Consider the following 26,702-nt stretch of genomic DNA (forward strand, 5'->3'; position numbering starts at 1 on the left):
CTACTCATCTGACAAAGGGCTAATATCCAGAATCTACAATGAACTTAAACAAATTTACAAGAAAAAAACAACCCCATCAAAAAGTGGGCTAAGGATATAAACAGACACTTCTCAAAAGAAGACATTTATGCAGCCAAAAGACACCAAAAGACACATGAAAAAATGCTCATCATCACTGGCCATCAGAGAAATGCAAATCAAAACCACAATGAGATACCATCTCACACCAGTTAGAATGGCGATCATTGAAAAGCCAGGAAACAACAGGTGCTGGAGAGGATGTGGAGAAATAGGAACACTTTTACACTGTTGGTGGGACTGTAAACTAGTTCAACCATTGTGGAAGTCAGTGTGGCGATTCCTCAGGGATCTAGAACTAGAAATACCATTTGACCTGGCCATCCCATTACTGGGTATATACCCAAAGGATTATAAAACAGGCTGCTATAAAGACACATGCACACGTATGTTTACTGCGGCACTATTCACAATAGCAAAGACTTGGAACCAACCCAAATGTCCAACAATGATAGACTGGATTAAGAAAATGTGGCACATATACACCATGGAATACTATGCAGCCATAAAAAATGATGAGTTCATGTCCTGAACTCAGGGACATGGATGAAGCTGGAAACCATCATTCTCAGCAAACTATCGCAAGGACAAAAAACCAAACACCACATGTTCTCACTCATAGGTGGGAATTGAACAATGAGAACACATGGACACAGGAAGGGGAACATCACACACCAGGGCCTGTTGTGGGGTGGGGGGAGGGGGGAGGGATAGCATTAGGAGATATACCTAATGTTAAATGATGAGTTAATGGGTGCAGCACACCAACATGGCATATGTATACATATGTAACAAACCTGCATGTTGTGCACATGTACCCTAAAACTTAAAGTATAATAAAAAAAATCATCATCATCATCATAGAATGATAAGGTGGCAGATGACTTTTATTTTCTTCTTTGGGTATTTTGGCATTTTTGATATTTTCTATGAGTGAGCATTAACTTTGTAACAAAAAAATGGCTTTCGGAAGAAATTTTATATGAGAAAGATGATTTAGGAATTTCTATTCCCCACTAAGAGAAACACAGAACTGGAAAGGATCCTGAGAAGTTTTGGCCAATGGGTTCTTAAAGTTTTTAGGTAAACTTCCTAGGCATAAGAACTTTATAAAGCATCTAACCTGAAGGACAAACCATTAGGTATGCCTTTAGAATTAACTGTGCTACTACTGGGAACACTAATGGGCTGGCCTAATCATAAGATCAATGTCAGTATCATGAGTGATTTGTAAACTACACACAAGAGATTTTGGCCAGCAGTGGACACTGTTCCAGCTGAAAGCCACCGCCCACTACAATACATGGATTGGTCAATAGACATTGCTCTCTATTTCTAGTCTCACTTGCTAAAAATGTCTCTTCCTATTTTCTTGAACTATAGAATAACCCAGGAGCCAGGTTACTGGCCACCAACCAGGAGTAGCTGGAGACCATGCAGCTCACATAGCTGGAGGCTGGAATGAGGAAGGTGGGAGTGAGCTATCTGTGAGGTCCATCTGCCAAATTAGAAGTGCTGAGCAGAAGTCCTGTTCAAGCTAAACACATGGTTCTCCAGAAAAGGGTGGACCATTGAGGCTTGAAATTCAGAAACCCTGGATAAGGGGTAATGTGCCTCCCTCTAAGAGCTACTGAAGGGATGATGTCTATTTCCAAATGCATGTGCATCACATGAGCTACTGAGGACAGACACGACCCGGAGGCTGGGTACACCTGACAGGCAGTAGTAAGAGGTGCCTGTAACTTAGCACCACAATTTCATAGTCTTATGAAAGAAGCTAGGGGAAATGCCAGTTTCCTCCACCTGCTGTAGTAGTTCTCTTTTACTGCCGTCAACCACCAGGGACAGTGAGGAACATCTCCAGTGAGGCCAGCCCAGGTCCAGAAGAAAGGAAACCCTTCACAGCCCACGTAAGCACTGAATCCCTCAAAGACACTGACTTCCAACTGACCTGCTTCTGGCTTCAGGCCATTTAAGCAACTACAGGATGCAAGTGCTAGACTTAGAACACACACATGCCACAGATCTGTTCTCCAAATCACTGTTAAAAGGGCCAAGATTTTTTTTTTTTACCTATTTATTTCAGGTCTTAGCTGGTAATCGCATCAGAATTCATTTACCTAAAAAGGTAAGGCTGTTCTACGCAAAAACATGAGAGATGCTGGGAAGTTATCAATGCAGGCTTCACTCTGACCTTCTAGCACTGTTAGATTCCAGCAAGCTCCCTCCACTGAAGTGTCAAAAGATCCCCAGAATCAGAATCTCTTCCTTTGCTTGAGAGCTGATGGTCCTGACTTCACAGATAGAACATGAAAAGAATGATTTCCTAATTACGAATGGAAAGCTTAATGCAATGCAATAAAACAAGCATGGGGAAAAAATTGATGTTATCTGAAAGTGGTAGGAACAAACTTTGACAGCAATTGGCTTTTATTTTTTGGCTTTAACTTATTCTCCCATCTATTATTTCTCATGTATATTGTACTATATATATATATATAAATGTCTTTTTTTTTCTGCACCTTAGCAATAGACAGAATCACTAATCATGGCCAGTTATTTTCTAATAAATAAGGTAATGGCCAATTTATTTTCTAATAAATAAGGTAATGGAGGTAGAAGCCTGGGCATAGAGAAAATCCAGCTCCACTACTGGTAAAGTAACATAACATGCTACTCTGCATCAGTGAGGAAGCAAACCAACCTCGTGGATAACAAAAAAACAGAATGACACTTAAGGTTTGGGAACAGTAACCTCCAGGTAAGAAGAAGAAGAATGGGGCAGACAAAAATATTTGAATAGGTATTACTTAAAATGTCCCAAATGTATTGAAAGGCATACAGTTACAGATTCAAGGTCAGCGGACCCAAAAAGATCCCCAGAATCAGACTGGGGCTATGATACAGATGTTGGAATTATCAGACAGGGAACTTTTTAAAACTATGATTAATATGTTAAGGGCTCTAATGAAAAAGTAAACAATATGCAAGAACAGATGGGTAATGTAAGCAGAGAGACGGAAACTCCAAGAAAGAAACAAAAAGAAATAATAGAAATCAGAAACACTGTAACAGAAATGAAGAATGCCTTTGATGGGCTCATGAATAAACTGGACACAGCCAAGGAAGAATCAGTGAGCTCAAAGATAGGTCATTACAAACTTTCCCAACCAAAAACAAAGAGAAAAAGAATGAGAAAAAAAGAACAGACTATCCAAGACTGTAGAGCAATTGCAAAAGATGTACCATATATATAATTGGAATACCAAAAGGAGAAGAGAGAACAGAGAGGAAATTGTGAAAGAAGCTAGGGGTATTGAAGTATTAATGGCCAAGAACTTTCCAAACTTAATGACAGACATCAAATCACAGATCCAAGAAGCTCAGAAAATACCAAGCAAGAACCATACCTAGGCACGTCATATCCAAACTGTGGAAAACCAAAGACAAAATTTTGAAGAAGCTGGGGGCTGGGGGTGGGGTGAGAAGAACCCACCTTACCTATAGAGCAATAAGAACGAGAATTAGAGGGGACTGCTCACAAGAAACTGCAAACAAGGAGAGAGTGGAATAAAAATTTAAGTATTGAAAATATTTAAATATTTCTTTCTCTCTCATGCCTTGGAGAGCATGCTCCTCTAGGGCTGTGAGGCTCCTAGGGCTCTTTCTGTTTTTAAAGAAAGGCAAATTAAAAAAACAAAAACAAACAAAAAAACTACAAGTCTAGAAGTCTATACCAGCAAAATCATCCTTCAAAAACAAAGTAAAGGCCGGCCATGGTGGCTCACTCCTGTAATCCCAGCACTTTGGGAGGCTGAGGTGTGTGGATCACTTGCAGGCAGCAGTTCGAAAGCAACCTGGCCAACATAGCAAAACCCTATCTCTACAAAAAATACAAAAAATTAGCCAGGCATGTTGGTGCATGCCTTTAATCTCAGCTACTCAGGAGGCTGAGGCACAAGAATCGCTTGAACCTGGGAGGTGGAGGATGCAGTGAGCAGGGATTGCACCACTGCACTCCAGCCTGGGTGACAGAGTGAATGAGACTCCACCTCAGAAAAAAAAAAGACTATTTAAGGTAATGATAGTGATAATGTATTAGGCGAGGATCGCATATGTAAAGTGAAATGAATGATAGCAATGTCACTGGGAATATGCTGTTGTTATAAGGTACCTGTTACAGGTGAAGTGGTAGAGTGTCATTCAAGGTGGACTTAGACTAGTTAAAAGTGTATATTGTAAACTCCAGGGCAACCATTAAAAAAATTGTTTTAAGTTAAAAAAAGATAAAAACACTATCCAGAGACACAGCTAGTTTTATACCATGAAATACCAGCACATGGACGTGAGAATGTGGTACGAATGTTGATACAGGGAAGCAAAGTGAAGCTCGGAGAATGAAAGGAGTCCTACCTTATATGGCGAAAAGAACAGTGAAAAGGGATTGAATACCTTTTCAACAGAAAACACACACCCACACCCACACCCACACTCGGCCGCTCTAGGTCATTAGGAAGAAGTGTGGTTAGCTAGGACACATCTTACTATTCAGACAAAGGTCACATTGAAAAAGCAAACAGATGGCAGCTTCCAAAACACTTTCTTGTTTGGTTTCAGGTGTGTTGCCATTTGAAGACAGAAATGTGGGGTGCTGGTCAGGAGCACGCTCCTCTCACACCCTAATTACAGCAGCTAAGTCAATACTCAAATGAGGCAATACTTGACCCTGCAATCAAATCAGAAACCACATTCTTTTAGTGAGAGGTGGCCCTGGTGCCTTTAGCAGTGGCCAGAAAGGAGAAATAATAGAACTGCATCCTCATAGAAAACCTCAAATCCTCCCAGCAAGGTGAGACAGCCTGAAGGATTGAGACAGAGGACAAAAACACAGTTAATTTTAGCAGTTTCATGTCCACTTGGTAAAATAAGAGCCACATTTGCAATGTGATAGAGAAATGTCAAGGCCCTGGAAATGTCCTCTGAACCATGAAGGGTTTTGAATCATTTTCAAAGAAAAATATGCCCAAGATCATGCAGTTTCTCATTCAATTTTCTTTTGCCTTTTCTTTCTCTCTCGTGCCTTGGAAACTCAAAGCTGCTCCCCTTAGGGCCTGCCAGATTCCCTAGGGCTCTTTCTGTTTTTAAAGAAAAGCAAATGAAAAGTGCTACTCCCTTCACAGTGAGGGGGCTGCTGTTGTTCTGGGGAACAAAACAAATGTCAGGGTCACCTTCTGTCTGTCACCATTTAATCCAGCTCTCATAGATATCTGAATATTTGGTGGTGATTTTGTGGCCTACTGGGATGACAAATTTCATCAGAAGGGGCAACAAAATCCACAGGCAACAAAAAAACCCAAATATATCATTGGAATACCAGCTGTCACTTGGTTCTGGTCCCGTTTAGGATCTTCAAATCCAGGAACATGGCTAAATTCTCGGAAGAAAGAGCACCCAGCCCCGCTCTGGTCCTCGGCTAGTTGTGGGCGGCTCTGAGGGACTCCTCCCTGCCTGGACATCTGTCCATGCCTGACACCATCACTGCTGACCCTTAGGTAAAGAAGAACAACTGGATGCCTATGGTAAACCATCAATAAACGGTTTTCCTTGTGCGCTTTGTCCAAAACCCAGACAGTACCATATACATTGGTATAAACAAAATGTGGCCTCTGTCTTTTCATGGGCTGATCTAAACTTGTTCATGAGCCTCCATGCGCTGAGTAGCAATAGGGGGGTTCCTGAGCATACAGAGGCTCCATTTCACCTAAATGTCAAGAGTACTCTGGGTTCTCAGGGTCCTCTGTAGCAGGGTGGCTGATGCAGCTCAGCACCTGGGCCCTGGCACTGCATCACTGAGGGACGGTGGGCTACTTGAAGTTTGGTGTCTCTTGCTCAGGGACCCAGGGCCCTCACTGGCTGACCTGGCCTTGTCTCAGTTCTCACCAGCATATCTCACTCAGTCTCAGGTCTCATTAATGACAGACCCCTGCAAGTCTCATCCAGGAGGCCAGTGGAGGTCACAGCTGAGACCTGGAGGGACTGTCAGTGCTATGAAGAGCTGAGGCCATGACCCCCAAGCTCCTAATGAAGCTGCCCCCTCATGGCCTCTGCAGCAGGCTCACCTCACCACTTCTATCCAGGACCCAGAGTCAGCCCACAGACCCAACACAGCTTTCCTCCACACCCTCCACCAGGCAGAGAACACCCTCTGGAGCCTTCCCCACCCCACGGCGACGCTGGGCAGCACTCTCACAGGCCCTGAGGCCTGACCGTGTCTTGCCACCTCACTGGGCTGCAGCTGCCTCTTGGAGCCCTGGAGCCACCTGCACTGCTCTCCCTCCAGAATCCCTGTGACGGCTTCCAGGTTTCCTGCAACCCAACCCCCATTCCCCCACTCCAAGGATCCCAGCCTGGAGCACAGCCGGAACATGCCAGGGGCCTTCAGCTTCCCCTCCATCTGTCCCTCTGCTCCTTCCCGCTGAGTCTCCTAACCTGAAGGCTGAGGCCAGCCAGGAACTTCCCTCCATTGCCCTCTTCCTCCTCTTTTGCCCGCCTCTTCCCAAGGGCCCCATGATGGCATGGCTGCAGTGAACTTGACTTATAGGGAAGGGGAAGGAAAAACACAACTGCCTCCTCCTTTCCAAACACTGCCCGTGGGGTCTGCTCCCCCTGCTGCCTCCCCTCTGCGGCTGGCCCTATTTGGGTGATTCACAATAGCACCACTGACCCCAAGTTCTATGCTACCTAATCTGCACTACTGTGAGAAGGAAATAAATATGTTTTTAAAATGTCGTTAACATGAAAGAAGCAAGAAGTAGATACCTACGAGTCCATGAGAATTCCCCTCGTAAACGTGAAATGTTCACACCCTCCTCCTGCTCTTCTTTTTATGTGCTCAGTTTTCCTTCTATGAGCATGTTCTCCTGTACATTCTGTGACACACACAGTAACTGTCCCCTCATCTGCCCATGAGACCCTCGAGTGTTTTTCTTGCCCACAGAATTAGCAGAATTACTCCCAGGCTACCCAGGGGCCACAGAACACTAACATCCATGATGTATTCTCCACAGGAATTACTGAGGCCAAATCTAAAGCAAATGGAAGTCTTTAAGTTGTTATGTTTTGCATGAATTTTTAAAGTAACAAAACTCAATACCCCATCATAGATTAAACCAAAGATTTTCAAAGCACTGATCAGATATAAAGCAAAAATCAAGACATTAAATTTATAAAATGTATTAGGTTAATAATACAACCCAGGAAGGAATCAGCTAGGTGGTATTTGAATTTTTTAAGCTGTTTTGAAAATACAAACCTCCAAGGCACGTGTGAATTTGATTTGTGTGTGTGTGTGTGTGTATGCGTGCCAGTGTGTTTAGCTTGATAATCTGGGTCTGGTTGCTGGGAGACAGGGGCTTGTATGTTTCTCCCTCTCCCATTCATTAAGTTCATGATGGGAGTCTCAACATTCAAGTTGTTTTTTTGTTTTGTTTTGCTCGTTTGTTTGTTTGTTTTTGAGATGGAGTCTCGCTCTGTCGCCAGGCTGGAGTGCAGTAGCGCGATCTCCGCTCACTGCAACCTCCACCTTCCGGGTTCAAGAGATTCTCCTGCCTCAGCCTTCTGAGTAGCTAGGACTACAGGTGCGCATCACCATGCCCAGCTAATTTTTTTTTTTTTTTTGTATTTTTTGTAGAGACGGAGTTTCACCATATTGGCCAGATGGTCTCGATCTCTTGACCTCGTGATCCGCCTGCCTCAGCCTCCCAAAGTGCTGGGATTACAGGCGTGAGCCACCACGCTCAGCCCCAGTTGTTTTGAACCTGTTGTTAAGGTCCCAATTCACTGCAGGAAAGGCTATTAAGTACAGTCTTCAACAGAACTGGAAGGAGAGACATGGGCCATGCCTGAGCATTAAGGCTGGGAAGCTGCCCTGAACCGCAAGAGTGGAAACTGGAGTGTCCAATCTGAGTTGCTTCTGGACCAAGTAACTACTAAAACTTGGCCTAACCAGTGACAGTCCCTGCACCTTTCATTCAAGGGACAGGAGCAGCGCTGGGATGCTCTCTCTGTTGTGCTTCCCTGTGATCCAGGGAAGCCTGAGAAAACACAGAAACATGGCGGGGAGGGAACGTGCCTGCCCCCGCCCTGCCCAGGCTGCTGGGGCCAGTTCCAGGCACCATGACTTCTACCTGCCTGCTTCCACAAAGCACTGCTGAGGGAGATGAGTTTTCCTCCAATAGAAGAAAAACCATAGAACTTATTCAGTGTCACCCAAAAGTTAGCAGGATGGAGATAAGACCTCGATGAGTTTCTGAATTACTGCTTGACCCATTTAACTAGCACAACTGAAAAAGAATCTTAAAGGGCCACTCTGTGCCCTGTCTTCACTTAGCACATTTCACCTCTTTGGATTAAGGATTTCTGGACAGATTATAAATCAGAAGCACCAGCAATATTTGTGATGCCAAAACTGACAACTAACAAAAGTGAATTATCATGAAGTTTTGGAGGGGGGGAGTGGAAGTTTTATGTGACGTCCCTTCCCTCCAAGGCACCCTTCAGTGTCCCATGCATACGTGAGATACATAAGCCAGGGCTGGTCACCACAGTGCTGTTGTCTCCCTGCATAACACTAGCAGGAAAACACAATGATGAGGGAACAGTTAAGAGGACAACAGGACTCACTGTCCAGTCCCCTCCCCTAAAACCGTCTATGAACCAACAATCCACCCTTCCTGAGCTCTGCATTCTGTTCCTCTCATCTGTGTATCCATTTGGGAGCTGGTGCCACTGTGCCCAATAATTACTAATGTATCTTTTTTAAATTTTATTTTTAAGAGTCAGGGTCTCACTCTGTCGCCCAGGCTGGAGTGCAGTGCTGCAATCATGGCTCACTGCAGCCTCCAACTCCCAAACTCAAGCAATCCTCCCACCTCAGCTTTCTGAGTAGCTAGGATGATAGGCAAGCGCCACCACGCTCAGTTAATTTTTTTTTTTAAGAGATGGGGGTCTCACCATGTTGCCCACGCTGGTCTCAAACTCTTGGGTTCAAGTGATCCTCTCGCTTCAACCTCCCAAAGTGCTAGGGTTACAGGTGTGAGCCACCACACCTGGCTTAATATATCTCACTTCCTGGTATTGTGGATCCTAAAAGCCATTTCATAGGTACACTTCTGACCCTTGCTCTCTTTCAGAAGAGAAAGAGAAGGCTGAAAACCACCTTCTGGATGTTCTTCTATCCTAATTTGGTGTCTCCTGGGTGAATGGTGTCTCCTGGGTGAATGGTGTCTCCTAACTTGGTTTTAACCACAGTCTGTGAGCTGAAGGCTCCAAACTGTATGTCCGAGACCTGGCTCCCCAGCTCTAAAGCCACAGACTCAACAGACCACTGGCATCACCACTGGCTGCCAACGGGCACCTCACACACAACACACCCAAAACAGGTACTGTCAGCAACCCCCATCTTCCTCCCTCATCCTTCTGGATGTCTCCTCTTCCAATCTAATCAGTCACCAAGTTGAAATGATTCTATTTCCTTTACATCTTTCAATCCCACTCTTTCCCCACTGTTCCTACTATAATTTCTTCTCTGGATTTCTGCAATCACCTCCTAATGGGCCTATCTGCTTCCAGCCTCACTCCCAAAGCTGCTCAAGTGTTCTTTTTAAACTTTGTATCTGATTATGTCACTTGTACACTTAAAACCTTTCAGAGGTCCCTCCCGCCCCAGGATAAAATCCAAATTCCTCAGGGTTGCATACCAGACCCTTTACAATCCAGACCTCCTATTTCTCTAACTTCAGAGATGCTCCCTGCCCTCCCACTCCACTTGGCACTCAACACTCCCACCCTTCTGCAATTCCTCCATTCCCAAACTCTCCTGTCCTTGCCCCCCAACCTCCAGACAGCATTTGCACTGCTCTTCTCTTGGTTCAGGCAGCTCTCCCCTGCCCTTTCCCCTCATCTCCTTCCCCACTGCCACCTGTCCTTCCAGATCTGGTCCCAGGCCTCTGAGGGGCCTCCCCTGACCTCCCATCTCCACCCCACACCTGTTCACACTCCTGCCACACGCACCGTGCTGTAGTGTAACTGTTCCTATGCTTCTCCCTGAGCCTGTGACCTCCCTGTGACAGGTCCTGGGTCCCTCAAATCTGCACCCAGTATTTGGCCCAGTGCTTGGCAAAATAAACGGGTTCCCTGGGGGGAGGAACTAGGCACAGTGCCATCAGATGGCCGCATCACATTTTCAAGGCCTCTGATGTTCAGGCAGGGAGGTGGACTCTGTGCTACAGTGAGCCACAATAAGAATAAAATGCCATTTTAGGAAAAGTAAACTGGCAGTGCCACACGGGGCACTGTGAAGGATTTCGGAACACGGGGCAGGTGGCAATGCGAGGAGGCCGCTGAGATGGCAGTGCCCTTTGCTAGAGTGGCTAAGAGCAGGAAGGGAGATGTGGGCAGCGCAGGTGGACTCTGCATCTGCATCTGGATTCTGCATCCGTGAGTGAGTGCTCTGCACAGGCAATCACAACAGCAGCTGTGGACTGGCACAGGCAGCCAGAGAAGGTGGCACAGGCAATCACAGCAGCAGCTGTGGACGGGCACAGGCAGCCAGAGAAGGTGGCACAGGCAATCACAGCAGCAGCTGTGGACAGGCACAGGCAGCCAGAGAAGGTGGCACAAGCAGGTTCCACCCCCAAGTGGGCACCCCAGGCCTGTGGTATGTTGCTCTCCTGCATCTCAATTAATAAAATACAATCTTATTTGCTAACTGATATAGTTTGGCTGTGTCCCCACCCAAATCTCATCTTGAATTGTAGCTCCCATAATTCCCACGTGGGAACACACACATGGAAATTATGGGAATTACAATTCAAGATGAGGGACCTGGTGGGAGGTAACTGAATCACGGGGGCTGTTTCCCCCATACTGTTCTCTTGGTAGTGAACAAGTCTCACAAAAGCTGATGGTTTTATAAGGGGAAACCCCTTTCAGTTGATTTTTTTTTTTTTTTTTTTTTTTTTTTTGAGATGGAGTCTTGCTCTGTCACCAGGCTGGAGAGTTTGACCCTTATACTCTCTTGCCTGCCACCACGTAAGAAGTGCCTTTCGCCTTCAACCATGATTGTGAGGCCTCCCCAGCCACGTGGAACTGCAAGTCCATTAAACCTCTTTATAAATTACTCAGTCTCAGGTATGTCTTTATCAGCAGCATGAAAACGGACTAACACACTAACTTTTGTCTCCATCCTAGAAGGCAGCAGATTTAAGGAAGCTATGGATGAACACTGTGAAACGAATGAATTCGGCCTCAGCAGCTATTCCCTCCTATATTCATTGCTGCTTCCCCAAAATGTGGGAAGATGAAGCCAAGCAGGGAAACTCCTACCTGAATTCTGCCTCCTCAGCTACGGCTCCCGTTCAGAGGACACGTCGCCCTCAGCCCCACTGCTGGCACTGCGGTCTTCTTTTCGGGGAGTGTTTCTTTCCTTGCTTGATTCAGAAGGTCCCTTAGCTCTGGTCTTTTCTTTCCTCTGCTGCTGTTTTTCGAGCTTTGACAGCTGATTAAATAAAAATAAAAAAGAATATTTTACAAACACAAACACATGCCTGTGTATCCCACACACCAGTGACTTCCCAGGTGGGAACCATTGAAGTTTTTTTCTGATAACCTGGCAGAGCACAGTGGTTCAGATATACCAAATTATACACAGAATGTTTCTCCAACAGGCACCTGAATCACTGAAACAAATCATTAGTCATAGGAGTAATCACTCTCAGACTTTTCCCCAACCATAATTCAACTTGGCACACAGTACGAGGGAGCGGTCATGCCACAGCCTTCTCCAACAGCCTTAGAAGAGCTCCATATATGAAGGCTTTTCATCTCTTACTTTTTTCTTTGATAGTTTTTTTTCTCATCAAGTTATCTTCTACTTGTTGTTTTCTTTTCTTTTCTTTTTTTTTTTTTTTTGAGACAGGGTCTCACTCTGTTGCCCAGGCTGAAGTATAGTGTTGCAATCATGGGTCACTGCAGCCTCAACCTCCTGGGTTCAAGTGATCCTCCCACCTCAACCTCCCAAGTATCTGCGACCACAGGTGCATGCCAATTTTTCCGTAGAAACAGAGTTTCACCATGTTGCCCAAGCTGTTCTTGAACTCCTGGGCTCAAGCAACCCACCCACCTCGGCCTCCCAAAGTGTTATGATTACAGGTGTGAGCCACCATGCCACACCTTGTGTTTTCTAAAGAATGTTCAAAACACGTTACTCTTTGCTGAAGATTACAGAGAAGGCTGTGAAACAAAGTGCATTAAGCACACTGAACACCGTCTCAGTTACCAGTTGATTTGAGACTGAAGGCTGACTCGCCTGCAGGCTGCGTGGTGGCAACACTCAGGACGCTGGCCACTAGAGCCTTCTCAGGCTCCCACCAGGCCAGCAGGGGACATGCCCCTGATGTCTCACTCAAATGGAACCTGGGCCCACTTCTTCCCTGAATAGTTCTTCAAAGAAAGCATCAGCTAGATGGCTGAAAGAAGCTTCCATCATCTAACACTGAGCAGCAGCCCAGCCACTACAGGAAGGCCTGCTGAGAAACCCAGCAGAGAAGACTGGCCAAGTTTTGAACCACGGAATGTTCTTAGACCAAAATACACAAGAGACAGCAATACCCAGTTTTATCTCCCTCCCAGACTAAGTCTGTGAACTTTTTCTAGTTTACATAAAAAGAAGGAAACTTATTGAAGGGCTGGCTTCTCCCTGCTGGTCCCTGCCCCACATCCAAGACACAAAGACAAGTCACTTCCCCCAATCTGCCAGATCATTTCTTCCACTATGAACAGACTTTGAGTTAACCCTTCGAGAGATGAACAACCAACCAGTAGCTCTCAATTGGGTCCAGGAAATCAAATTTATTAATAATTGACTTATAGTAGTGGTCCCCAACATTTTTGGCACCAGGGACCGGTTTTATAGAAGATAATTTTTCTGTGAGATGGGGGGACAGAAGAGGGGATGGTTTCAGGATGAAACTGTTCCATCTCAGAGCATCAGACATTAGTGAGATTCTCATAAGAAGCGTGCAACCTAGATCCCTCGCATGCAAAGTTCACAATGGGGTTCCCGCTCCTGTGAGAATCTAAGGCCACTGCTGATCCGACAGAAGGTGGAGTTCAGGTGGTAATGCTCGCTCACAGGCTGCTCACCTCCTGCTGTGCGGACTGGTTCCTAACAGGCCACAGGAATTAGTACCAGTCCCTGGCCTGGGGGTTCAGGACCCCTGGTTTATTCTTTCCTGCTCCCCATTTACCTGAAAAGCTGTAGAATACAGCTAAGTTTGGTTAATATACTAATTAGATTTTGTGAATGAAGACATCACTTCACCTTTGACTCAGCAACTCTCTTCCGAAAACTCCCCTGGACAAATTTCCACTTGTGTGCACAGTGGGAGCTTCTAAGAACATCCACTGTAGTGTCATTTGTATTTGCAAAAACCTAGAAACAACCCAAATGTCCATCAACATTAAGAGGACAGATACATGTAATGTGATCTGGTCCCCTAAAGAAATACTGTACAGCAGATCTACATATATCAAAATAGCCAAGTCTTGGTCAGAGGCGGTGGCTCATGCCTGTAATAGCGGCACTTTAGGAGGCCAAGGTGGGTGACTGCTTGAGCTCAGAAGTTTGAGACCAGCCTGGACAACATAGAGATACCCTGTCTGTACAAAAAAAAAAAAAAAGTTAGCCAGATGTGGTGGCACATGCCTGTAGTCCCAGCTACTGGGGAGGCTGAGACGGGAGGATCGCTTGAGCCCAGGAAGCAGAGGTTACAGTAAGTCGAGATCATGTCACTGCACTCCAGCCTGGGTGACAGAGGAAGACTCTGTCTCAAAAAAAAATTAGAGAAATCTTGAAAATCATGTTATACAAAACAAATTTAGCTTCAGAAGGCTATATACAGTAGGATTCCACTAACACAAAATAATACTCTATATTGCTAGTGAGCTCATGCAAATACAGTATGGCCTGGAAGAATACACGCCAACTTCAATACACTAGTTAACATGGAGGGGAAAGAGGGTAATGGGATCTTAGTGAAATGAATATATACAGGCTTCAGCTGTAACTGTCAACTTTATAAGAACAAAACCAGATCTAGAGCAGAGTTACTAATCAGTGCAGTCTACAAAATGCACATGACACCTGGGCCAGCAACAGTAAGATGCTCGTGTCAGAATGTAAATCAACACACAGCTTCCTTCGTCAGCCAAGTATTGTGAGAGATTTCTTCTCAACTGTGAGCTCCGTGGTGTGGCTGACTTCATTCTGGCCCAAAATGAAGGTTGCAGTGAGCGGAGATCGCGCCACTGCACTCCAGCCTGGGTGGCAGTGAGTGTGCATACACACATACACACATATATAAATACTCATGCGCAGGTCCAAGTTAGATGCTGAGAAAGTACAATTTTAGTTTTAAAAAGTAAGATGCCCTCTCAGTTTTGTTCTTTGTTTCGCCACGGCCTGGTAACAGTTCATGTAGCAGCACTTTAAGTAGGAATGAATGATCTGGAGCAAAGATGACAAAAAGCTAGCATTTTTAAAATCTGGGAAATGGCCACACAGAGCTGCTTGTTATATAGTTCTTTGTAGTATTATTTTTCCATGGAAAAATATTTTTCTCTTGACTATTCTGCCACAGGTTAGGAGGAATTTCCTTCATCTAAAATAACAGGCTTCTTTCCTTTCATCTCTCTTCTGGTGTTAAAATACTCTTCCTTTGATGAAATGATAAGGACAATATACAGGACTCCTTCTGTCTCATTCCCTTTCTTGCAAACTGATTTTGGGTTTTTGCAATGTGGATATACCCATTACTACTAAGCTATACACTTAAAATGGTTAAGACGGTAAGTTTTATGTGCATTTTACAATAATTTAAAAAATTAAGCAATTTTGGAAATCATAAGTTAGCAATCCATGCTAGACTCCCCAATTTTTGTTTTCTATATTCCTGATTCATAAAATCCAAATATCTTGGAATTGCTGTTCTGCAGTAAATTGTGGTAAGCTGCCTTCTGCTGCCAGCAATTTACATTTTATATTTGCATCCATGTGTTCATACTTGTATGTCTTACTTGTGTGTAGATGCATACACATATATACGCACATATAAATACTCATGAACATGTCCAAATTAGATGCTGAGAAAGTACAATTTTTAAAAAGCAAGATGCCCTCTCAGTTTTGTTTCTCATCTTCAGAGATAAAAAAAAAAAAAACATAAAATGTGAATATCAACAGTCACAAAACTAAATAAACCTCCCCCTCTGCTAAGACGTAATCGCATGCAAAGGCCTCTTTGTGACCCGGCCTGTTCTTCACTTTGTACTCTTTTATGCTATTGAGAACCAGATCCAGAGAGGATGATGGGGAGTAACCCCAATTAGCATAGCCTTCTGGAGGCTTCTCAGCTCCTCGTAGTGTCATTCGACTCTGTGCTGAGGCAGAGGCACAGACACCACAGATGCAGAAACGTCCATCTGACCTTCCCCTCCAACCCCATCCCCTCCCACCGACAGCCAGCTTTTAAATCACATATGATAACTATTTAAATGACAGGCACAGCCCACATTTCTGCCAGTGATGTAATGCTGACTCTCTTACAGTATTTATCTTAAAACAACCCAACCACATATGGCTCCATGCCGCAAACTCAAGTTCTCTGTGAGAACACTGTGAACTAACCTAATAAATTTAAGCCTTTTCTGGGAAAACTTGGAATCCAATGCAGCCAAAATGTGGAATTTACATCTCAAGGCAAGAAAGCAGCTGGATTTTTTTTTTTTTTAAGGAAACAAATGAGAAAAAAGAAGAAGAAAAGAAATCAGTACTGCATATGAGCTCAAGCAAAATGTCAACAGCTTTCAAATTAAGAGGAGATGCATGTCAAGGAGAATATAAACCACTACAGGTCTGTGAACATACAATCTACAAACACTGAAATAGAGTACTTCTGGGTTTTTGTCTGTTTGCTTGTTTTTAATCAACCAGCAAGAGAGCCCACATTGTAAGGGAGACACTGTCCAAACCATGCTGGCTTTAGCACCTTAGAGAGAAACCCCAGCCTTCCAAAAGCTGCCCTGGACACACAGACACCACCAGGGACCACGTGGTGGTCCTGTGGTCAGCCTGCACCTCTCACAGTGAAGCTTGGGAACACGTGTGCCAAAAGAGGGAGGACTGGAATATGCAGATCCAGACTCACCCAATTCATGATTAAATCCACTGAAAACATAAGGGATTTTCTTTTTAATTAAGATGCCCAAGCTCTAATTGCACAATCTAAGAATGAACTAGTTGAACATTGATCTTATAATGCCTGATTTCAGGGCCTGCAAACTTAAATGCCTTGAGAGACCAGACAGGAGGCAAAATGAGTTAAGTGGCCAAGAGTAAGACAATATGGCAGGGTGGAGCCTGAGGCCACACTGCAGAGGACAAGCGCCACCTAAGAACATTCGCACTTTCTTTTCAAACGTGTATCTGGACCATAATGTTGATGGGGTGCATATGTGTCACCTGTTAGGGATCCCCACTTAGCATTTCCACCTATGTGACCTTGTTTGCTCTTAATAACCTGATAGCAGTTGAATGATCATCAATGTCCCACAGAGAAGCCACTGCCAGCTGCCTACACCGCAGCTACTCATCTTCCCAGCCCCTTTCCTCCCTCCCTGCTGGCAGGAGCCTCCTACTTCAGAGGTGGCAATGTCTGGTTCTCCTGTCACATGGCATGTGACACAAACCACAGCCAACAGGATCTGAGGGGACTGCAGAGGGTCTTCGGAAAAAGGCTTCCCTCCCTAATAAACACAGGTGCGAGGAAACACTGCCTTCCTTCCTATCCTTGGCCATAGTCAGGCGAGGAAACGGAGCTTCGGAATGGTGCAGCTCTCAAAATGAGGAGGGGACATCCAGAAGTGCACAGAAGTCTCTGGAGAGCCCCGGTAGGGTTGAGCCAGCTGAACCAGCTTTCCCCTTAGGGGAGGCAACCAGGCTCCTTACTGTTTAAGCCACCCTCACGTTATAAGCCACCCTCATGTAGGTTTGTGGCACTTGCAGTTGAAAGCAAAATCTTTCACCACACGCCCATGGACATAAACAAGACACCGATGCCCAGCAAGGTCATGTGACTTGCTTAAGGTTTTGCAGCCTGCTAGTGGCTGAGGGGGACCACACCCAGGCCTCCAGACACCAAATCCCACATTCTTCCCAGGGAGCCACATGACCTCTCTTGCTTAATCTATTAACTTCACTTAGCAGGTAACTGTTGGGCACTGACTATACCTATTCTAGGTGCCAAGGACACAGCAGAAAACCAAGCAGAGCCCTGCCTTCCTGAGGCTGACTGTCCACTGGAAAAATAATTGGCAATCCCCACTCACACGAAGCCAGGCCTGCTCTAAGCCCTTGATGTGTATTAGGGGTAAAGCAGAGGAACCTGGGGGTGCTTCCAGCCCCCACCATTCTGCTGTTGTCCTCTGTAGCCGCACACTTGTCTTCATGGGTAGAAAGCATACAGGGACCTCAAGGCCATCTCCATTTGCCAAATTAAAGAGAAACTGGTCCTAACCTTGGTCCAGCTCCTTGGTGGTTTAGCAACAAGCTGCTGCAGGACTCAATTCGTCCATCCTTTTCTGTCACAAAGTCTGGAGAAGTCAGAGGATCAAATACAATTACCGGCAACAGTTTAACTCAATCAGTAATAAGGCTGGCTAAGAGCAGAGTGGGGAAGCCTCAGAAGTGACACGAGCCTAGTGTCGGCTCTCTGATGTCCCTGGCACTTGGCCTCAGGAAAGGGCCCTGTGTGCCTGTCAGTGGCAGTGGGAGAAGCGGATCAGAGTGAGGGAGCAGTCTGACCCGGGCCCACCTGCTGACCCAAGGCAGCCCGAGGCAGGGGAAGCCCTGCAAATGGGACATGGACACTCAGGACCAAGCCCTCACGTGATGGCCTAAGAATGCAGTCAGCATCCGCACATCCTAGTGGGGTCACTGGGTGGCCAAAGTATGGGGGGGTCTCCAGGGCAGGCAAGCCCCAAGTTTGGGGAGGGCCAACAAAAGCCATGCTGGGAGTGGGAGTCAGGTCCTGGTTGGGGGTGAGAAGGCAGGGGCACTCCAGGGACTGGCATCACCCAAGTGTCTACTCCTCACTCCCAGGCACACTGTGGCAGATGGCACATGGCAGGGCAGTGTGTCTGGGCAGAAAACAACACACAGAGATGACTGAGGACAAGGATGTTAGGGCCACACAGGCAAAGGCAGAAGAACAGAGGCCCAGATGAGAGTGGGGTAACAGGAGGGAAGGGCCGAGTGAGGGGCACCCTAGGCAGAACTGAAGCATTCTTGTCGGGAGTGGCAGGGGAGTCAAGGCAACACCAGTGAAAATCATCATTAAAGACTTCAGACAGGACCGGCACGGCAAGGCAGCATGGCTGGCTGGGACACAGGCATTGGGCAGGAGCCCGAGCCCCCCATTAGCTGAGACGGACACAGTGATGTGGCTCGTGTGCTGTGGCACATGCAGGCCACAGATGAATGACTGAAGAAATGAAGGGACAGGACAGGTTTTGTTTGCAAGATCAGGCCAGGCAATAGCCTCAGAGGGCACAGAGGCTCAAGCTTTTATGCCAGCTGAGTAGGAAAACTGAACAGCTCTTCACCAGCACTCAGCGGGCACGGGTGTTGGCAATGGCAGGTGAGGGGCCTGCCTTCGGGGTTGGGGTATCTGTCTCTTAAGCAGGCAGCAAGCCACTGGGAAGAGAAAAACAGAGGCTGTTGGGCAGCCAGTCAAGGTCTGTTTTTCTGTACGATATGCCCAGGGCAAGGAGAGGGGGTGGCTGCAAGGTGCACACGCCCTGAGACGTGTAAAGCACCAGATCAACAGGGAATTGCGATCTGCCTCTGTTCCTTCACACACATAGCATCACTCCTGAAGCACCTTTAAAGACAGATCCCTTCACACTGTGGGATGATCCAGGGTGACGATGACACAGAACATGAAATGAATAAGGAAGTTCAGGCTCCCATGGACACTAATGAGGCAGAGGGTGCATATTTGTGAATAAATTGGAGAGCTGAGCACTTTGTGTCCAGTTGGACTCTAGGCCACCTGAAGATTCCACTCACTCCAGGGGAAAATCAGACAAGGTGTGCTGCCTGCAACCAGCAGCACTCACCTAGGCTTGAAGGATTAAAACCTAGCCCACAGGAACATGATGTCTGCTGTTGCCATCACCCCCATATCTCTCTCAGGAACACCCAAGTTTACCAGGCCATTAAGCAGTAGATTTAGCTACGAAGGGGTTCTAGAAAACCAATTTATGGGCAAGTCCTTTCAGAACATAGGTGCCCGGAAATCCCTGATAGGAAGGATTACTCTAGAGTATGGATGTCCAACCTTTTGACTTCCCTGGGCCACATTGGAAGAAGAATTGTCTTGGGTCACACATAAGATACACTTACACTAATGATAGTTGATGAACTACTAAAAAAAAAAGAGTCTGTGCATAATTTTCATGATATCTGCCACCACAGAGAAGCAAAAAAGTCCTTACATCCAAAGGGTTGGACAATGGTGCTCTAGAGTGAGATGGTGATGGTGTCTTAAACTTACTTCCAACATGATTTTGGGGAATGATGGTGAAAAATTACAGCTTCTCATAGACGTCCTAGTTCACTTTTGTGATAAGTCCCACAAAACTCAACTCAAGACTTATTCTTTGTCTTGAGTCTACAATTTACAAAAAGAGCACCTCCATCCTCAAAGGGCCCATGCACATAGCTTGAAATCTTAAGCTCTTTAAAAAGTCCATCTTCACACTCAGGAAATAAGTGACCCCTTAGATTGTGACAATCAATTTGTCCCCTTTGGCATTCCGAAAAATCAAGAACAGATATTATAATTTGCAGATTGCTTCTGAACACAATAGAGGTGAGGTCAGTTAAATGAGAGCCCGCCTCATGCCACCTCCAGGCAGCTGTCAGGCTGGGAGGAGCGCCAGGTCTTGGGACTCCTGGTCAAGCCTTCAGTCGACCTGGTTCCTTGTGGCACAAACACCTGCACAGGGGCTTCTGATAATTGCCACAGGTCCAGGACAGCACACCCTGTTTCCATTCTTGCTGGACAACGCCAGGTATGGCCCTATCTTTGAGTTACTTTAACGCTGGTTATTATCTGACAGACTACTTTGTCCTGCATATGAGCAAAATCTAATCAGAAAGCGAAGAAAATAACAAAAGAAGAACTCAAATCCCACAAAGTCAGTTACTATGATTTTTATAGATCATAATGTAGACGGAAAAGTTCTGTTCCAACCAAACCCTTGCAAAGATTCCAAAAAAGTCTTATGGTGCAAGTCATAAAGATCAAATATCTCCTCTGCAATTACTTTTAAAAATACCTCAAGGTAGATTACTCAGCATTCTCGCCCACTCCTGTGGCCCGGCTGATGTCAGGGGGAACGGCTGGAACCAGAGGATGCTGCGCAGAGGACGTGCCCAGCCAGACCCCACAGAAGTCAAGACATGAATTAAAGGCAAAAGGGTAAATGCCCCCATCCATTAGCCCATTAACTCATTTTAATAGCTTTAGAAATTTATCTCCACAATGCTCACTGTCCTTTCTGAGTGTCCATCAGCTACCACTGGTAACAAATGCTCTGATTTTTGTCAAGTCACTTAAACCATGCTGTGTGATCATTCTGTCACCCTGGAGATAAACACAACCAGCTGTCATTTGGTATTAGCTTAGTTGAATAATGAAGAATTTCAAGACAATGTAAGAGTAAAGGATGCTGTGGAACACAGAAAAATGGTTTAGGCTGTTTCTCTGAATTTCGCCATGCCTCAGTGTGCTCTGCTAGGCCACAGAAACTTCTGGAAGGCAACTTTCCACCACTACTGTCCAGATGCCATAAAGCCCAAAAAGGGCACAGCAGCCTGAGAAGCCCACTGCCCTTTGTAGCAAAATGAGACATCTTCGGGAATGGATTATCATGAGAATGACGGAGACTTGCACTCAGACTCAGGGAGAGGACATCGCCACTGGCCAGCCCGATGACCATGTGTCAACTTCATATAGAGATTCATCTTTCCCTTCAGAAGTGGGACATCTCTTGAACCGAAATCCCACGAGTCTGTGACCTTTGGCTTCTCCCTGTTTCTTCCTGCTACTTACAGGCCTGGTGGCAGAGGGTGCGACGGGGAAAGAAGGAGGAGGCAACCTGCAGTGAGCAAATTACATTTATTGGTAAAAATTTGAGGATAGGAGTCTGAATCTAATGTGGCATTTTACAAGATCTATAGAGACCTACATCCGTACATTATCTCTAGCTGATAAAGACGTGTTTAAAACGCAATTGGAATTTATATGTGAATAATTTGTTTTCTCAAACTGCAGCTTGATATAATTTCATATTATGTGATAATTCTGAAAGCTTTTTTAAAAAAATGTCCTTGTGTAATGGAAAACCCAACAGACTATTAAGAGAGGATGTTTCCATAACACACCGTGTAGAGTGCCATTATGTCAGTGGTGGCATTGCGTTATTTTTAAATCAACTGGTTGCTTAATAAAAACATTATGAAGCAAAGTGCACACATGGTACCTAATTTTCACACATTATTAACTCTGCTTGAGGTTTTTGTAGAATTTTTTTTAATCAGGCAAAGAGGCATCTGTCCCTATCTGAAATCATGCAAGCTAATTTTATTTTCTAATTCCCCATTGTTTAAAAGAACCCTTTTAAGTATGCAAAAATAAGAAGAGGGACAGTTCAGTTGCCTTTCTATTATTCTTATTACTCTGACTTAGCTAAGTCTCTTTGGTCTACTCCTTCCCTGCAAGGGGACATGGTGGAACAGCTCCAGCCTTCAGGCCCTAGTGGTTGCTTGTTTCAGACCATAGTGGGATGGGAGAGGTTAGAGGTCAGCCCAAGAGTGTTTCCCTATCAGTGTAGCTGCCCTCAAATCCTCTTTGTTAGCTCCCCACCACAGACACTGCCAGAGCCCACTGTGTCCCCCAGCCCAGAGGTCACCTGCAGCCTCCATGGACAACTGACCTGCAAGCCCACAGCCTCCTACCTGAGCACCTGCCCCTTTCTGCTTAAGGACACCCTGTGGCCACAGGCGGGCACAAGGCCTGAGTATAGGGCAGGCCAGAAGTGTCCAGAAGTTAAGGATTCTAGAAGTAGTCCTCAGTCACTGAGAAATGAGACATGGGGTGCTAAGAACCCCACCCTCCTTCTGCCCACTGAGCCAACTGAGGTATGTCTCACACAGTCCCCCTGAGGACACCTGGGATGGTTAACGTGCCCTTTTAGGCTTTCCTCCCCTGGCCTCCCTTCCTAGTCCTGACTTCCTTCATGGGAGGACCTCCTAAACAAACCACCTGTACACCTAAATCCTTTCACTTGGGGACCTAAACCACAAGCATTTTAAATGCTTTGAAAAAAACCACATGTTAACATGAGAATTTGTTATGTGTAACTTGTCATCTGGCCCTCTCTTAACCAGACGCCTACATTAGTTTACGTGTCTGCACATTGGAAGGCCATGGCGGATGTTCAGGATTACTCCCCACCCTGCAAGGCACTGAAAGAGGCTGGAATGAGAAGGAATGATCAAGTAAGTTTGAGTATAATCTTGTCACATTTTTATTACATATGCTAATTCTTTGAAAACCAGTACTCCATACGTGTGACAAACGATACACTCTAGTAGCCAGGGTTTTGTATTATGTTGCTGTCCATTCCCTAACCCTACTGGGCAACAAGGTGTCGACTGCACTTCTAACACTCCCAGTGCTGAAGTCGCCTTTGCTTCACCACACCTATGTCCTGGGTTTTTCCTTCAATGGGGCTAATGGTAAAATGTCAAAGAGAGGACAGAAGTAACCATTTCCCTTTCCACTGAAGGAGATGCACTGGCCATGCCCCCCATGTACTCCTGGCCTGTGTACCTTTACAATTTTGTAGGTCGTAAGCTATTAGAAAGCACAAGTAATCAGCACCTATTGATTCTACATCCACTTTAGACTTTAGTCAACATCTATTACCCTGTTGGCACATGTCTGGTTAATAATCATGAACTGTAACAGAGTTTAAGGAGGTACTTAAGCAATTTCAGTGTCGGTATTCCAATGCATAATTGGTAACAGAAAACTGTTCATGTGCATTTTAAACTAACAGTGTTCTTTAAATGATTCAAAATGTTTCTTCAATTTACTAGAGTCTTCGGAAAAAGAGAACCATTTTTCCTCTCCCACTTGGTCTATACCTTGTATAAATGCCAAGCAAGCAGATTTGGAACAGTGAAGAATTATTGTACAAAATAACAACAAAACAAGAGAGGAAGACATGGAACCTAGAAGAGCAGTAGACATGACCTGGGAGAAAGGTGGAGACCAAATTTGGGCAAGACACGCGCTCAGCAGCCAGGACAGCAAGTGGCCCACACGGGAGCTAGTAAGGCTTCCAGAGAGTGGGCTCCACAGAGGGGCACTGGAGCGAAGGCCTGGGAAACAGAGGCCTGGGAGCAGGAGGAGTAAATAGAAGTACTTTCCCCAAGGCTTCAAGGAGAAAAGAAAGAGAAGAACACACTCCCAGAAAAGCAAAAGGCTGAACAACAGCAACAAAGACTATAGGATACAACGCAGCTTTGTGGTGCCTAACAGTTAAGAGTCCAGACAATAAATATTGCTTATTGAATCAATTAAAAATAATGACATAACAATGATGGAGAGAGGGAAAGTAGTAGGGATTGAAGAGTGTTGAGTCTTCATCTATATAGTAGCATGAAAAAATAATGTCAAATTTTAATAAATCAAGAAATAGCAAAAGTTCATTATTTAGGAATAGAGAAAAAATACATAAAGAAATTGCTTAAAATATGTTCAAGCTGGATGCTTGTGGATAAGAGGACAGGGATTGAGGGCGGAGAACAGGCAGAGAGTGTTATTTTTCATTATACGCCTTCAGGTATTATGTGATGTTGAATTATGTTCATAATACTTTAATAAACAATTTAAATTGATTGGAGAAAGAAAGCACACACAGTGGATGTGGTTAACAACAGATCAAGTTCTACAGAAAACCAAACTAATGATTCAGAAAAATCAGTTCATGTCATTTTTCTGATACCCAGAGGAAAAGATGATAAGCAGAAAGCAGAAACTTGGAAATTCAACACAGGAAATCCAGTCATCTGTAGGATAGGACCTGTAAAAGGAGGGAGCGGAGCAGATGCAGAAAAGACAATATGAAAAGACATTACAGAAGGGCTACAATCCTTCATCCCATCGGCTAACGAAAGGCTCAGTATATAAGGGAACAACCGACCCTCAGGGAAATTTAAGAAAGGAGATCCATACCAAAGGCACTCACCTTCCCTTCCACACCACCAAATGCAAGTGGACAGCCAGGACGCTAAGATACTGACGAACTATGTGTTGGGTGAATAAAAGACTGCAAGACAACAGAGGAATGGACGAAGAGAAGTAAGGAACTCAGTCAACCAAACACCAGGACAGGACAATGTCCACAGAGTCTGAAAGTAAAAGATGGTGTCCCAAATATTCTATGTCAACAAAGACATTCCAAAACACGCAGATATTCAGAAAATATAACATCATTCCCATCCTTAAAAAATAAATGAATAAATGACTCATAAAAGAGTTCCAGCCTCTTGAGAATAATAAAGGAAATTAAGTAAAGTAATGTAGCCAGTAAAATGAGTTATACAAATGCCAAAACTAATTCTTGAATGAGAAAATATAAAATGCAAACAAGAAGATAATCAAGCTTATCTGGATCTAAAATCCAGATTCACAATCAATTTAAAAATTGTAAATAAATGCAAATGCCTAATGAGCTTGTGGAAAAGAAGAGCTCAACTTCATTAGCAATTAAGTTGATACAAATACAAACAATAAGATATAATTTATGATTCATGAAATTGATAAGGACTAAACAATTACAATACTCAGCTTTTGCAAGGGTTTGAGGAAAGGAATATTTTATGTTGGTGATAAGGAGTATAAATTTGGGCCTTGGGAATGCAATTTGGCAATGCATATTTTAAAGCACTAAGTATATGCTTGTTATGACCCAGCACTCACACCTATTGGGATTTATCTTGTGGAAAATAACTGGCTACTAAGCACAAAGATACACGCAAAAGGATGTTCACTACACTGGTTTTTACAATAGTAAAAACTGTGGAACAACTTAAATGCCCATAAGAAGAGAGTTCTTTAAAGTATGACATATTCTGTACAGATTGATTTACCATTTGAGGTGTTGATAGGGAAAATAAATGGCTGCAGTAAACAAAAACCACAATTCCCATCTCTTCATCATTAAAAAGCGTATATTTTGGGGAAGAGTGCAAGAGTCAGCTCTGAGGGACTGTTTGGCAGTGGAGCAGGTAGAAACGGGAGAGCGTACACAGGCCCCACCTAGAAGAAAAGACACAAGCAAAAGGACAGCACCGGAGGAGGGGCTCAAATACAAAGGCCAGGCCACCTGCCTAGGGACACACATGTGCGCTAGAAGCCACTCAGAGAAAGAAGGAAGAAGGGAGGTGATGAACATAAGGGGCAGGACAGCGGTCATCCCCGGGCAGGGGCGGGCTATGCAGGGAGGAGGCAGGAAGGCCCTGGGTAGGGAAGTCGCTCTGCTTCTTAGGCTGGGAGGCAGCGCCTAGGCTGTTTGTGTTGTCGTTATGCTTTTGACACATGTGTATAACAGATACTCCTTTTCAGCTATCAAATATTACATAATAAATTTTTTAAAGCACAGAAGTGATGACACTTCATTTTTAGTCATGGCTTTGCCCAAAGGGCTCTAATATATGACTTGCTTCCCCACAGAATAGCTGAAGAGGAAAAAAACCACTATTGATCACAAATGTACAATTCTCCAGTATGCAGCTTGTCAGAGAAAATGAAGTGCTCTTCAAAAGTATTATTATGACACTTCTGCAAATTTAAATGAAATCTCAGCTCTGAATACCCCGGGGCCATGGTTGAGCCTGTTCGGTTTCAGGATCTACCAGTAGCTCACAAAGAATCAGAAATCGAACGTGTGTTATCATTGCCATTTACTTCTGAAAAGAAATGTTAGCAAACCACAACAAAACTCTCGTGAACTCTATTTCTGTAGAAGAAAATGTATCTATAAAAGCCTTAGCCATGAGGCGGAAGGATCACTTGAGCCCAGGAGTTCAAGACCAGCCTGGGCAACATGGCAAAACCCCATCTCTACAAAAAATACAAAAACTCACCAGATGTGGTGGCACATGCCTGTAGTCCCAGCCCCGAGAGGGGCTGAGGCAGAAGGATGGTTTGAGTCCAGGAGGTCAAGGCTGCAGTGAGCCATGACTACACCACTGCACTCTAGCCTGGGCAACAGAGTGAGACCCTGTCTTAATCAATCAAGTAAGCAAGCAAGCATCGGCCATAGGTTTGGTACAAACAAAAGCTGCTGTGCCCAGCTCCCAGGTATCTTTGTCATTAGCCTCAATTCAGTTTCAGGATGCTGTCAGGAATTGTCACTCCTGGGAGGAA

The 26,702-nt window shown here is 44.9% G+C and overlaps 1 protein-coding gene across 1 annotated transcript in view; it reads right to left on the reverse strand.

The window, feature by feature from the left end:
• The window catches only part of DTD1 (D-aminoacyl-tRNA deacylase 1), a 164,681-nt gene that overhangs the window by 4,350 nt on the left and 133,629 nt on the right, over nucleotides 1-26,702 (reverse strand). The window contains exon 5 of the mRNA XM_032142155.2: nucleotides 11,464-11,635. Coding sequence (XP_031998046.1) covers nucleotides 11,483-11,635 — 153 coding nt within the window. The 3' untranslated portion in view covers nucleotides 11,464-11,482. The remainder of the gene's footprint in view (nucleotides 1-11,463; nucleotides 11,636-26,702) is intronic.

Source organism: Hylobates moloch, unplaced genomic scaffold, assembly GCF_009828535.3.
Source record: "Hylobates moloch isolate HMO894 unplaced genomic scaffold, HMol_V3 SCAFFOLD_21, whole genome shotgun sequence".
NCBI lineage: Eukaryota > Metazoa > Chordata > Mammalia > Primates > Hylobatidae > Hylobates > Hylobates moloch.